General features: G+C 34.4%; 1 protein-coding gene and 1 pseudogene across 26 annotated transcripts in view; both read right to left on the bottom strand.

The window, feature by feature from the left end:
* The window catches only part of C2CD5 (C2 calcium dependent domain containing 5), a 100645-nt gene that overhangs the window by 63155 nt on the left and 24582 nt on the right, over positions 1 to 12908 (bottom strand). For 15 of the 26 annotated variants that reach the window (XM_045463525.1, XM_045463519.1, XM_045463522.1 and 12 more), the window contains exons 4-7: positions 11935 to 12030; positions 9434 to 9589; positions 8189 to 8387; positions 1317 to 1468 (exon numbers count right to left, since the gene is read on the bottom strand). In XM_045463525.1, the coding sequence (XP_045319481.1) occupies positions 1317 to 1468; positions 8189 to 8387; positions 9434 to 9589; positions 11935 to 12030 (603 nt within the window). Of the gene's footprint in view, positions 1 to 1316; positions 1469 to 2469; positions 2595 to 8188; positions 8388 to 9433; positions 9590 to 11934; positions 12031 to 12908 lie in introns of those variants that run through there. The other 11 variants (XM_045463526.1, XM_045463521.1, XM_045463520.1 and 8 more) reach the window with 2 other exon arrangements.
* On the bottom strand, positions 9956 to 11708 carry LOC123590383 (annotated as a pseudogene).

A 12908-nucleotide genomic window follows, 5' to 3' on the forward strand; every position in this document is an offset into this window, starting at 1 on the left:
AGCCAGCAGTCAAAGCCTGAAAAACGTTTTTAGGAAAACTTATTCTTCAAATACTATCTAAATCTCCTTGTTTTGATAGGCATGAATTTGAAGGCCTGAATCTCATCCTTTATTTAAAAATAAAAAATTTTCACTGAAGTTTGAATGGTTCAGTTTTTACGGCATAAATATGGTTAAGATGCCACAATCCACAGCATCAATTACTATAAAGTATCTCATGATTTTTAGATGTTATTCATATTACGTATATATATAAAAATAAAGCTATTCTTTTCAAATAATTAGGTATTCATATTTATCTTCCTCACATTTTGTGACTACATTTATAAAAGTAGATACTAAATCTCCAGGCTTTCTTTTTAATGCCCTTTCTTTATAAGTAGCATTGGTTTTGGAATTGGATTGCTTTTCACTGTTTTCATAAAATCTGGGATCATTTCATAAATCTCTTGCCTAACACACAAAAGGTTATTAACACTGATAAAAACAACACAAGAACTATACAAAATGTCTTCATCAATCTGGAGAGAAAACTGTAAGACAAAGATAGTATTTACAAAAATTGCTAACTACTAACCTTTTAATTTTTGTATTTTATTTACTTTTCTTAACAATACTGTTTTAAAGATTTGAATAACTCTACTTTAAGAAGTAATGTAATAATTTGACTTTTTAACCAATCTTTTATCAGAAAACATTCATAAAAACTCACAGAAATTATTTATCAAAATACAAATAGTAGGGGGAAAAATTATAAACTTCATACATTGAGAAATATGTAAGAGCTATTTTCTAACCTAGAGAGTAAGAGTAGCAAAACCAAACATTTTAAATAACAAGAAGTTAATAGATATATGTACTCCAATATAACCATTTCAATTGTTCCAAAAATGTTTTCATAATAAAATCTTAGAATTAAGTTCAGAAAAACAGAAAAATGAATTCAAAAATGCTTCTACTGCATGAGGAACTGGATTGCAAGCTACTAGTGTTACTTTCTACGCAAAAGCTTTAGAATGTTATTCCTCACAATATGAGCATGAAATGAAAAACGTCTACATGCAAAAATAAATTCTGAACTTCGTATCTACACTATGATTAAATCAATAAATGCAGATCTTTGAACAAGCTAATTTCTGAACTATATGAAATTTTCATATTTTAATGGTGGTAACTGAAAATGATCAGTATTCACATTGTCCTTTAACTTAAATGCCAAAAACAGGAGGAAAGCCTTGGATGGAAAGCTAATAAAGAACAGAAACAAATTTGAAAAAAATAAAAGAAAAAGAAAAAGGTGGGTGGAAGCGCCTTACCAGTTTTGGGTGTCAAACTCAAATCTGTGTCAGAAGAAGAGGACTGTCGACTGTAGGACTTGGAAGGTGAAAAGGAATAAGTTTGGTTTTTCAGAGGGGTTGAGGGTCCTGATGAGTGAGTATTGGGATTGGGATCTTCATTGAAGGGAATCCTGCCAGAAGAAGGTGGAGAAATATTAAGCAATCATGTGCCAAAGGACGTGACGGAAGGCAGCATGATCCAAACACCAGGAAAGTATTGGGCAGGGCCAGCAGTCATTTCTTAAGTGTGGAGCTGGGTATGAGGTCAAAGACAACCAATTGCTATTTAACCATTCATCATTCTCCAGAGAAATAATCATCTGCACTGGAACAGTTAATAAGCCAAGTAAAAAAGCAAAGAAGCATGAGATGACAGACTAAAGGGGTAAAAAATATTAAAAGGAGAAATAAACAAAAAGAATAAATACATGACTGAAAATACTTTCAAATAAACAATGCTTTTTTCAAGTTACAAAAGAAAAAATGATGCTGCAAATGGTATGTGCAAATATTCACAATTGTTTTTATATTTGCACACACTGATATCTTCAAAAGAAAAATGTTTCCTTATCCTATAGCATCAAGAGTGCCACAGCTAAAAACACAACAGAGAGAAAAATGAATACAGCTACACAGAACCATTGTATTTTACACAGAATAGTTGCTTACCTGTTTTCCAAAGCTCTCTTCCACAGAATAAAACAGACCCTACTATGTAACAGGTTTTATACATAATAAAATAAGCAAATCAGAAGCCTTGCCAGCTATTTCATATGGAATCCAGTAATCAATTTTATTTCTAACCAAATGAAGAAATAATGGCAAATCCTAGAGGACTGCCCTAAAAACTTACAGGATACATAAATACAATAGGGTTCTTAGAAGATCTATGGAAGAGACTTTGGAAGCTAGAAGAACACTTTCACTTCCAAGTAGTTAGAACCTCTGTGGTGGCTAAATACTGGATTTCTTCACTGCAGCTGGACTTCAAGTGAGAAAAGGAGGAGAAGGAAAAGACTGATGGTACCTGCCTAACCTAAGCTACCTGCCTACCTGCCTGCCTGCCTGCCCTTGGCAGCCATGCTGCCTGTGGCCTGCCTTCCCCAGCTCTGGAGTCTGAGCAGTCTCGTACCAGTATAGATGAGAGTGGGAACAGACACAGAGAAGTTCTGAGTAAGTCGTGAGCCAGTAGCAGTGTGAATTGGGCTGTTGTGAGTCGAGCGGCATCCATGGCTTGGAGGATGAACCAGCGGAGACCTGAGGGAATTTGTAGTCAAAGCGGAAGAAAAGAAAATACATACAACAGATAGCAAAGTTATGTTAAAATAATTTCAAAGGAGCTTTAGTTAGGGGAGAGGAATTTTTAATCTCCAACATGCAAAAAACAAGTCAAAATTTAAAAAGAATAGCTAAATACTAACTTGACAGGATACAGTTACAGTTTTAAATGATCAGATTAATAATAATAATTAGGACTGTGAATAAGAAAAATAGCAAGCAGAAATAGTGGCATTAAATAAGAAAAAGACTAAGATTTGTATTTTAAGATCTTTAAAATGTTTTCATCACCATAAAGCTTACTTACTACACAGTATTTTAGGGACAAAACACCCATAAAAGTGAAAAGTCAAATATAAAGTTCTTATGTTACTTCTGAAACTGAATGGATGTAATTAATTATATTTTTCCATAAAGAAAATTTAACAGAACTGTTTCTGTAATAGTGGTACTTAAGAATATGAGAAATGACAGCACAAAGAAAAATGAATGAACTAAATGGATATAAGCAAATGTAAACATTCCAGTATTTTAGCACACCAAGTATATTGCTTAAAAAACAGGTTACACTGGGAAAAAAAAACAAAGCAAGGGGACATTGCTTTTCAAAACACATTAATAAAACAATATAATTTTTATCTAGCTGTCAAACAGAATATATTATTTAAATTTAAACAGAATTTATTAAAGTACATTCTGAATTGAAATTTTGTAAGATATCAACTGACATCCTGCAAGATCATATCTATATGTATGTATAGACATATTTAGCTCACATACGCAGATACATATTCACATATAATATTTACATTTTCATGAGGAAATTTTGCTAAAAGGGCACAGTTACGTTGAATGGTAGGAATGGCATATTAAACTAAGAATCCTATACTTCATATTAGCAATTATTTCACTACGTACTGCCTTCACTCATACATGAGGGAAAAAGAATCAAATGTGAATATACTCTAAAAATATATCCTCATTTTTTAGAATTCAAATTAAAAGCAGATCAAGAGCTCAACTCTTCCTGGCCTTTTCTTTTTTACTGGCCAGTGAACATTCCCAACAATCACAGTCTGTCAAGGTTCAAACATGAGCTATCATTAATGGGCAACAATAGGTCTTTCACATAGTCTACAGACTACTTTCTGAAAACATCACTGATTTTACAATAGGACAATGTTTCTGTTTTTGTTACTAGTTTAAATTAAAAATGTGTTTAATACAACTGATAAAAATCAAACATCTCATTGGTGACCTATGTGTATACAAACAACTGAGTGAGGTTTTATTTGCTTTTTCTTTCTCTGTTGAAGTGACTAATGAAGTTAAAAATTCTAAGAATCAGGGATGTACAGAGGAGAAATTACAATTAACATCTCTTAGAAAGTACTTTTTTTGTAAGTAGAGAAGCAGTAAATTGTATTTAAATGCACTTTCTATCATCAAAATACTTCAGCAAGGACATATCAAAGAGATTTATATTATGCATTACACTAACCATCTGAAAGGAAAAAAATAAACCAATCAAGTAGAACACACCATTAATAAAGGTAAAATAAAATGAATAAAATAAAATGAGCATTGTAAAAGTTTCAATGTATGACATCTAATTAAAATCCCAAATACCATCTGTATTCTTGGAGTTCTAATTCTTATCAGTCTCCTTGTATGAAAGATTATCTTGCAATAATACCTCAGTGACATTTCTAATAATAAATCCATTCAGACAGGAATATAGTCCAAACTACCTTTTATCAAATTCTTATCTAGAATCAGTTATAATTAAACATCTATAATTATTATAATCAGTTGAATCATAAAACAATTTAAACTAGCACCCAAATTGATTCATTATCAAAAATACAAAGAAGGTGGCTAAAATAAAGAAGCCTGAGTAGTAGTTAGTTTTGTTTTTTCTTAAACAGCATGACTGTGGTAGTAAGATGCCTTTCAGAAAATCTTAATGAAGCAACTTAAATTCTTCATGGTGTGAATATTTGACAATTTAAGGCAGATGGCTACAACAAAATTAGAAAATAAGAACACTTACACAATCCCAGAAGACTTACATTAATGGAACTATTCCTGAATGTAGGCAAAAAGTACCCCATTACTATCAATATATCATCCTAAGACACCAACAGATAATACAGCATTCTTTCCACTAAGTAATTTAGTGGAAAGAGGAAAACTTCAGACATCACAGCTACAAAGCCAGGCCCCTTCAGGCAACTTAGATAAAGCTGGAGGGTGGCAAGAGAAGGAGGGGCCCAGGTCTTTAATTTGGTGTGGAAAATGAAAATAAAACCTGAATCCCTCAAAAAGTTACACCTGCAATTTGACTTTACCTGTGGTAGCAGGCAGTTCGTATCTTTCTAAGACATATCTTAAATGGAATATAAAGCAAATTCACTCTTCAGTTTATTTAAAATAATTATTTCACAGGGGCGCCTGGGTGGCTCAGTAGGTTAAACATCCGACTTCGGCTCGGGTCATGATCTCACGGTTCGTGAGTCTGAGCCCCACATCAGGCTCTGTGCTGACAGCATGGATCCTGGACCTTGCTTCAGATTCTGTATCTCCCACTCTCTCTGCCTATCTCCTGCTCACTCGCTCGCTCTCTTTCTCTGACAAAAATAAACATTAAAAATATAAGTGGCTTTCTTTAAACAATTATTTCACTTGTCAAGGGATTTCCCAAAAGAATTAGGCAATAGATAGAATACTATGCTCCCTCTTGTGACTAAAATTTAATCTAAATAACTGAAGGCTACCAGAAGGGAAATAATTAAACAAAAAGAATAAGCCTAAAAGGAAAATCTCATTTTTAAAAATATTGCTTAAAAAACAAGTTGAATCAGGGGTGCCTGGGTGGCTCAGTTGGTTGAGCGTCCGCCTTTGGCTCAGGTCATGATCTCACAGTTCCTGGGTTTGGGCCCCATGTGGGGCTCTGTGCTGACAGCTCAGAGCCTGGAGCCTGCTTCCGATCCTGTGTCTCCCTCTCTCTTTGCCCCTCCCCGGCTCACGTTCTGTCTCTCTCTGTGTCTCAAAAATAAATAAATGTTAAAAAAAAATTAAAAATAAATGAAAAGTTGAATCACCATATTGTACACCTGAAACTAATATAACACTGTATGTTAATGATACTGGAACTAAAATTAAATTGAAAAAAAAAAAGATTGTAATTGTTTTCTAGTCAACCTCTCCTGACTACTGCTAAACTGGGAAGCATTTAGATTTTTCTGACTACAGAATCCATCCTGACTCCCTGATAATATAGGGCAGGGGTCAGCAAATCATACCTTACAGGTCTGTTCTGTAAATAATCTGCAATCTGTTCTGTAAATAATCAAGATTTATTGGAACACAACCACACTCACTCATTTGCATACTGTCAATGGCTGTTTTCATGCTACAATAGTAAAGTTGAGTAGTTATTTTAGCAAAGACTAAATTATTTACCTGTACCTTCTGGTAATTTACCAAGAAAAATTTGTGATCCTTAATCTACAAGAATCTCTAAATCAGTGATTCTCAATGGAAGTACTGTTGGCATTTAGGATAGAACAAGTCCAGGTGCGCCAACAGTTCAGTTGGTTAGGCATCCGATTCGTGACTTCAGCTCAGGTAATGATCTCATGAGTTCAAGCCCTGCACAGGGCTCTGTGCTGACAGTACAGAGCCTGCTTGGGATTCTGTCTCCCTCCCTCTCTTCCTTCCCCCACGTCGCCCCTGCTTGCTCGCTCTCTCTCTAAATAAACTTAAAAAAAAAAAAAAAAAAAAAAAAGTCTTCATTGTACAGAGTTGTCCCTTGGTGTGTAGGACAGTCACCATTTCTAGTCCTCAACCATGATCGTCCTCCTCATCCCAATCATTATGACAGAAAACTTTCATTTAAAAAATTTTTTTTAATGTTTATTTATTTTTGAATGAGAAAGAAACAGAGCATGAGCCTGTAAGGGGCTGAGAGAGAAGGAGACACAGAATCCAAAGCAGGCTGCAGGCTCTGAGCTGTCAGCACAGAGCATGATGCAGGGCTCAAACTCACCAACTATGAGATCATGACCTGAGCTGAAGTTGGATGCTTAACTGAGCCACCCAGGTGGCCCGAAAACTTTCATTTTAAAAATTCCCAGGGTCACCTGGTGGCTCAGTCGGTTAAGCATCTATCTGACTCTTGGTTTTGGCTCAGGTCATGATCTCACGTGCAGTGCAGAGCCTGCTTGAGGTTCTCTCTCTCCCTCCCTCTTTGCCCCTCCCCCACTCATGCTGTCTCTGTCTCTCTCAAAATAAATAAATAAATTTTAAAAAGAAACTTTTAGGGGCGCTTGGGCGACTCAGTCGGTTGAGCGTCTGACTTTGGCTCAGGTCATGGTCTTGCAGTTGAGTTCGAGCCCCACGTCAGGCTCTGTGCTGATGGCTTGGAGCCTGGGGCCTGCTTCTGATTCTGTGTCTCCCTCTCTCTCTGCCCCTTCCCTGCTCATGCTCTGTCTCTGTCTGAAAAATAAACAAACACTAAAAAAAAAAATTTTTTTAAAGAAACTTTTAGGGCACCTGGGTGGCTCAGTCAGTTAAGCATCTGACTTTGGTTCAGGTCATGATCTCGTGGTTTACAAGTTCAAGCCCCACATCAGGCTCTATGCTGAGAGCTCAGAGCCTGGAGCCTGGTTCAGATTCTGTGCCTCCCTCTCTCCCTGCCCCTCCTCTGCTTGCATGCTGTCTCTTTCTCTCTCAAAAATAAATTTAAAAAACATTTTAAAAAAACTTAAAAAATAATGAATAAAAAATAAAAATTCCTTGTAGATCACCACCATATTGAAAATCTTCTGCCTTAGACACAAATGACAACACATAAGCCAAATCCAGCCAACCAAAGTATTTTGTTGAATCACGCTTAGTTTTTTAAAAATGTATGAGTGTAAATTCCTTTAGATCAAAATCAACAAACTCCTTTTTTTTTCTGATAAACAAAGACAGAAACTGTATGGCTAGTGCATGAAATATTTCCTATCCAGCCTTTTACAGAAAAAAAGTGTCACCATGGGCTTTACACAGTCCTCTGTACTCCCTATTTAATTACACTCAATTATTTATATATATATATATAAACTATCTGGTCTCTGTAGACATTTACATTTGAGACCCCTACACAGGTCAACCTTTCCTGCTATACTTCTTCTTTCTATACTATGTTGCTAATAAGCACAGTAAGATTATCAAGTATAGTACTGGGTCTTAAGCATTTCCCAGAGAGTAAGTAAAAATTCCATAAATACCCATTTTAAGCTTTAAATATACGGTGTCTAAAGATCTGAAATACTCAGTTTAGTTTTACATTACTTAACTTGAATTTCATATTAAGACAGTATAAATAAAATATCAGGAACACCTAAATACTTTTAACCTTCAGATTTTCATGTCACCTTTAATAAAAATCACCAAAGGAAAAAACAATCACCACAGGGAAAAATGTATGTTAAACAAGTCTACTAGAATATTTCAAATCAAATGAAAGCATATAGGTAAAAGATAAAAAGCTCCATAAGAACAATTCATTGATTCATACTTACTCCTTCATTTCTTTGGATGGGGAATTACATGCAGGAAGGAATGCTGCCGGGCTACTTAGTTTATCCAGTGTACATGCTGTTCCTATGGCGCGTACCACTAACCCAGATTCGCCTTCCAGATCAAAACATTGTAAGTACCCAACAACTGCATTTCCTCTCATTTCAAGTACTTTCAAGCCAATCTTCCTCTGCAGTTCACCTACAAAAAAAGGAAGAAAACTCATTCTGCTTCAGATCTTGACATTACATGATATAAGACTGGATATGGTAGCAATAAAAAAAGACTTGGAAAAAAATCACAGATTTTTAGAACTTGAAAAGAACCTAAAAGATTATCTGCTCCAGCCTCCTACATTTCAGGGAGGTAAGATATTACTAGTTGCATTTTACAGATGCGGCAAGTTAAGATTCACTCATTCATGCATTCATTTACCAAATAATTTTTGGTTGTGTACTATGTGCCTGGCATTCTTCCTTTCTTCTAAGTGCTAGAAACACAGAGGTGAACAAAAAAGATATATTATTTAATATAGTAACTATATCATTATATATATTAGGTATAAATATATTTATACTGATTCATAAATATTGTTTGGTATATTCATTAATATGTAATATTAATGTAATATAAAGGTGTTTATAATTTATATTTAAAACAAATTTATTATGTGTGAGTATAAAATATTTATATTCATTAAACATAATATTTATACTTATTGTCGTATACATATGTAAATTTATATACATGTAAATTTACATATACATACAAATTTTAAATGGTAAACAAGTTCTTCAAAGAAAAATAAAGAAACATAATGGGGTAAGAGTGTCAGGGAAAAATACAGGGAGCTACACCAAGTTGTCAGAGAAGGACTATGAAAAGGCAACAAAAATCTCTAGACAGATTACCTAAACTCTGACTACAAAGAAATACTAGAGGAAGGAAAACTAGAACCCAGTTCCCTACTTCCTTGCTCAGGGTTCTTTCTACCAGGCCACTTTATAAGCACAAATGCCTTTGTCTACCTAGTTAAGAAGGAAATACAAGCTTCTGGTTCAGACTTCCTCTTATAAAATGGCAATGCAGGTATGTTCAGGAAGATGGGGCCAAGGGTAGGGAATCAGTCATTCATAATTCATAGCCCTCACTGTTAACTTTCAGGTAGCATGTCAAAAAGTAAAAATTGTAACAGTGTTAAGTAAATCAGTAAGAAAGTTTGTTTTTGTTTTTGTTTTTTTAAATACCTGACATTAAAGAAATGAGTCTCTGTCTGGCCTCATTTGATGCCCTTGGTGTACGAATTCGATCAATCCATTGATATTCTGGGTCTTCATTGACTACAAGCTCTTCTACAAACCCATGAATTATTACAGCTCTATAGCACTTTGGAATAGATGTTGCTGTTAAAAGAAATTACCTGTTATGCTTCTATTTATCACAAGATTAAATTCAATTTAAAAAAATTTACAACTAAGTTCTTACCTTTTGAATATATAATACAAGAATGCCTTTTACTGTGCTAATTTCAATGTAATTATAATAGTTATACTTCCAATCAGTCTCTAAGTTCCATATTATTCTTAGAAATAATCATTTTCTTTAATGAGACCTCTCATCTTTCTTAAAGCAAACACAGTAGAAACAAATCGTATTTTTATAATTTAGAAAACAGCTATAGACAACCTTAAACAGCATTCAATACAAAGTTTAAAAAACCAAAATTAAAGTCATCTGGTTAATCATTAAAAAAATAGGCAGAAAGTGGATAATGAATACAAAACACTTTATTCAAAGTACTTTGAAAAAGTTCTGTACAACACATATTGCAGCCTCAAAAATCAAACTATTACCTTTCTGACAATCTGAGGAGTCATAAAGCCCTGCAGTTTCCAATAATCCATGGCCATGTGGCCAACTGGTTCGGCAGTCTATACTACATAACAAACTCATTTAATATATAGAATTTCAAATGTCATTAGATTTAAAATAAGATCTAGTCAGATTCAAAAAGGGGAGAACCTAAAACCAACAAACAAAAACAACAACAACAAAAAGGGGGGGGGGGGCGGGAGGAAAACCTGAGAACATCTACACCAAACTAGTCTCTTAAAATGGATATCATCCATGCCTTAAAGCTAACTCAACTACTTAGGAGTTTTCAACCTATGAATCAAGGCTGGTTGTGACTGCCCACATCTGCCAATGCCAGCCCATACTACGTGGCACTTGAGGGACTGTAACTGTAGATGCCTATTGAATTTTGGATAGCACCACAAGGTTTGGCTAGAGTGCTTTGCTCCTACCTTACAGTGTCTTATACTACAGTAAAATAACAATGGATTTTTCTTTTTCTTTTGACAGTTATATATAGTTCATTATAGTCAGTCATATCTTTTTCACATTTGACAAGAGCAACTTGTTCTAATTCATAAAAGAAAAATTTAATAAGCAGTAAAATATTCATCTCTGTGAAAATAATGAAGATATGTGAAAATTATTTCAGAGCTTGTTTTTCAGAGGTTGCCCTACTGGACAAGAGTAAAATTTACATTAGATCAGTGGCTGCAAGCTTCTCCATAAGTTTGTGTCCAATAATAATGCTTGGCAAGGCCACTGGAGTCTTCAAAATACACATGTCCACCCACCACAAATGGCTCCATATCTCTATTATCTAATTTTAGCACATTCCGCATAAATCTAATTATGTCACACATGTAGCCTCATCAAATTTGTTTCCCCAAATGTAGATATGAGAGTGTGGGATTTTTTTTCATTGATTGTGAAAGTACAAGTCCATCTCCCCTTATGTTGCTGCTGACTACTGACAATCAGCTGACATCAAGGTAGCATATGCTACTATTCAGATACAGAATCACCTGTTTTATATCATGCTTACACATAAGCAGTTCAGCAAGGCAGTGATTTTCTTTCAATAGGTGGCCTAGATGAACTGTGGACTCTTCCTGTTCACCATACAGTATAGGCAGATGTAGGCTTACTCCCTTAGTTGTTTGGTTTTCAGGTAGGACTGTAGCAAATGCTAGCACATTTTGCATTTCCAGACCACAGTCACTAGGATATCACTTCTCTAAGGATGAATTAATTTGTAGCATTCCTAAAAAAAAACATTCTACCTGTATTTTCAAACTTGTTTCTAGTCATTCTTAGATATTTCAGAGTTGTATTATTATGTGGTGCTTTAGCAATCAATTCTCCACCTTTGGACCCAATATTTATTAACATAAGATTTAAGTAAACAAGATTAAGTTGTTTCATTAATATATGGATTGTTATTTAAAATTCTGGAAAGAATCCAAAATCTTCACCAGTCACTCTTTCTACTGGCATTAAGCAACTGTTACCAGCAATGTTTAATGTGATTCCTTCCAGAGTCTGGAGTAGAGGCTGAAGTACAAGCCAGAGTAGGGTCAGGAAGAGTGATCTCCTTCCTGCTGCCTCACAAACTCCTCTGACCTCGTAGGCATGATACCTCATGCCCCACTGGACTATTCTAACAAAAATTTCTATGAACTCAAAAAAAAAAAAAAAAAAAGATTGCATTTACTTTAAAATCAGATAAATAGTCCCCAGAGCTACAATAATTGTTTCTAAGAGATTAATAATTTTCTCTTTGGCATTAAAACCAAAGTATTATAGGTTTTCCATTAGCTTTATGAAATATTTGATTTCCTATATTTAAAAATTAAGTTTCCTGTTAAATGAGAAATAAAATGTGTTTACTTACTGCAAAAGAATTTGACTCCACATGATGACTGCCTAAATCGATTTAAATCATTGAAGAGGTCTACTTTTACAACTACATTGATTTCCCCACGGATACCTAGAATTTCAAAAGGAAATCAAGTTTCTACGTTAACAAAATAAAGCACAATTAAATAATCCAGCAAATGAATGCCAACTGATGATTTAAAGATAATGTATTAATCAGGGTGCCTGGGTGGCTTAGTCAGTTAGGCGTCCGACTTCAGCTCAGTTCACAATCTCCTGGTTCCTGTGTTTGAGTCCCACATTGGGCTCTCTACTGTCAGCACAGAGCCTACTTCAGATCCTCTGTCTCCTTCTCTCTCTGTCTGTCCCCACTTGTTCTCTCTCTCTCTTTCAAAATAAATAAATAAACTTTAAAAAAAATTAAAAAAATAACATATCAATCATAATAGCAATGCTTTGTTTCCTAATTATGTTCATTGTAAGTAATTTATTAAATTTTCTGAAGAACATGTATACACTAAAGAATGAATAGAATTTTCATTTCTATTACAAGTCTCTACTTATTTGAATCAAGTGTAACTGGAAAGGAGCCCCATTTAAAGTGATGACAACGATGATGATGATGATGATGATGATGATGATGATGATGATGATGACGGTAACAAGTGAGCATGGATAACATTCTAAATGCTTTATAAGTAGTATCTCAAAGTGCTCACACCAACCCAGTAAGGCAATTTCCGTAGTACTATCATCTTCATGTTACAGAGGAAGACATTAAAGTTTAATAAAAGTTAAATAATTTGCATAGTGTCAATAACTAGTTAAGTAGTACAGCCAGGATTAGAAGTCAGATCTTTATGATTCCAGAGTAAGTGGTCTTAACAACTAATGGAAGAATCTGATTTAACACAAAAGAAGTTTCATTCTTTTCAATGAATGTAGTAAGTTAAAATGAGCTAAGAAATTCCAAAAATAAGGGTTTTCAAC

Source organism: Leopardus geoffroyi, chromosome B4 (assembly GCF_018350155.1).
Source record: "Leopardus geoffroyi isolate Oge1 chromosome B4, O.geoffroyi_Oge1_pat1.0, whole genome shotgun sequence".
Taxonomy (NCBI): Eukaryota; Metazoa; Chordata; class Mammalia; order Carnivora; family Felidae; genus Leopardus; species Leopardus geoffroyi.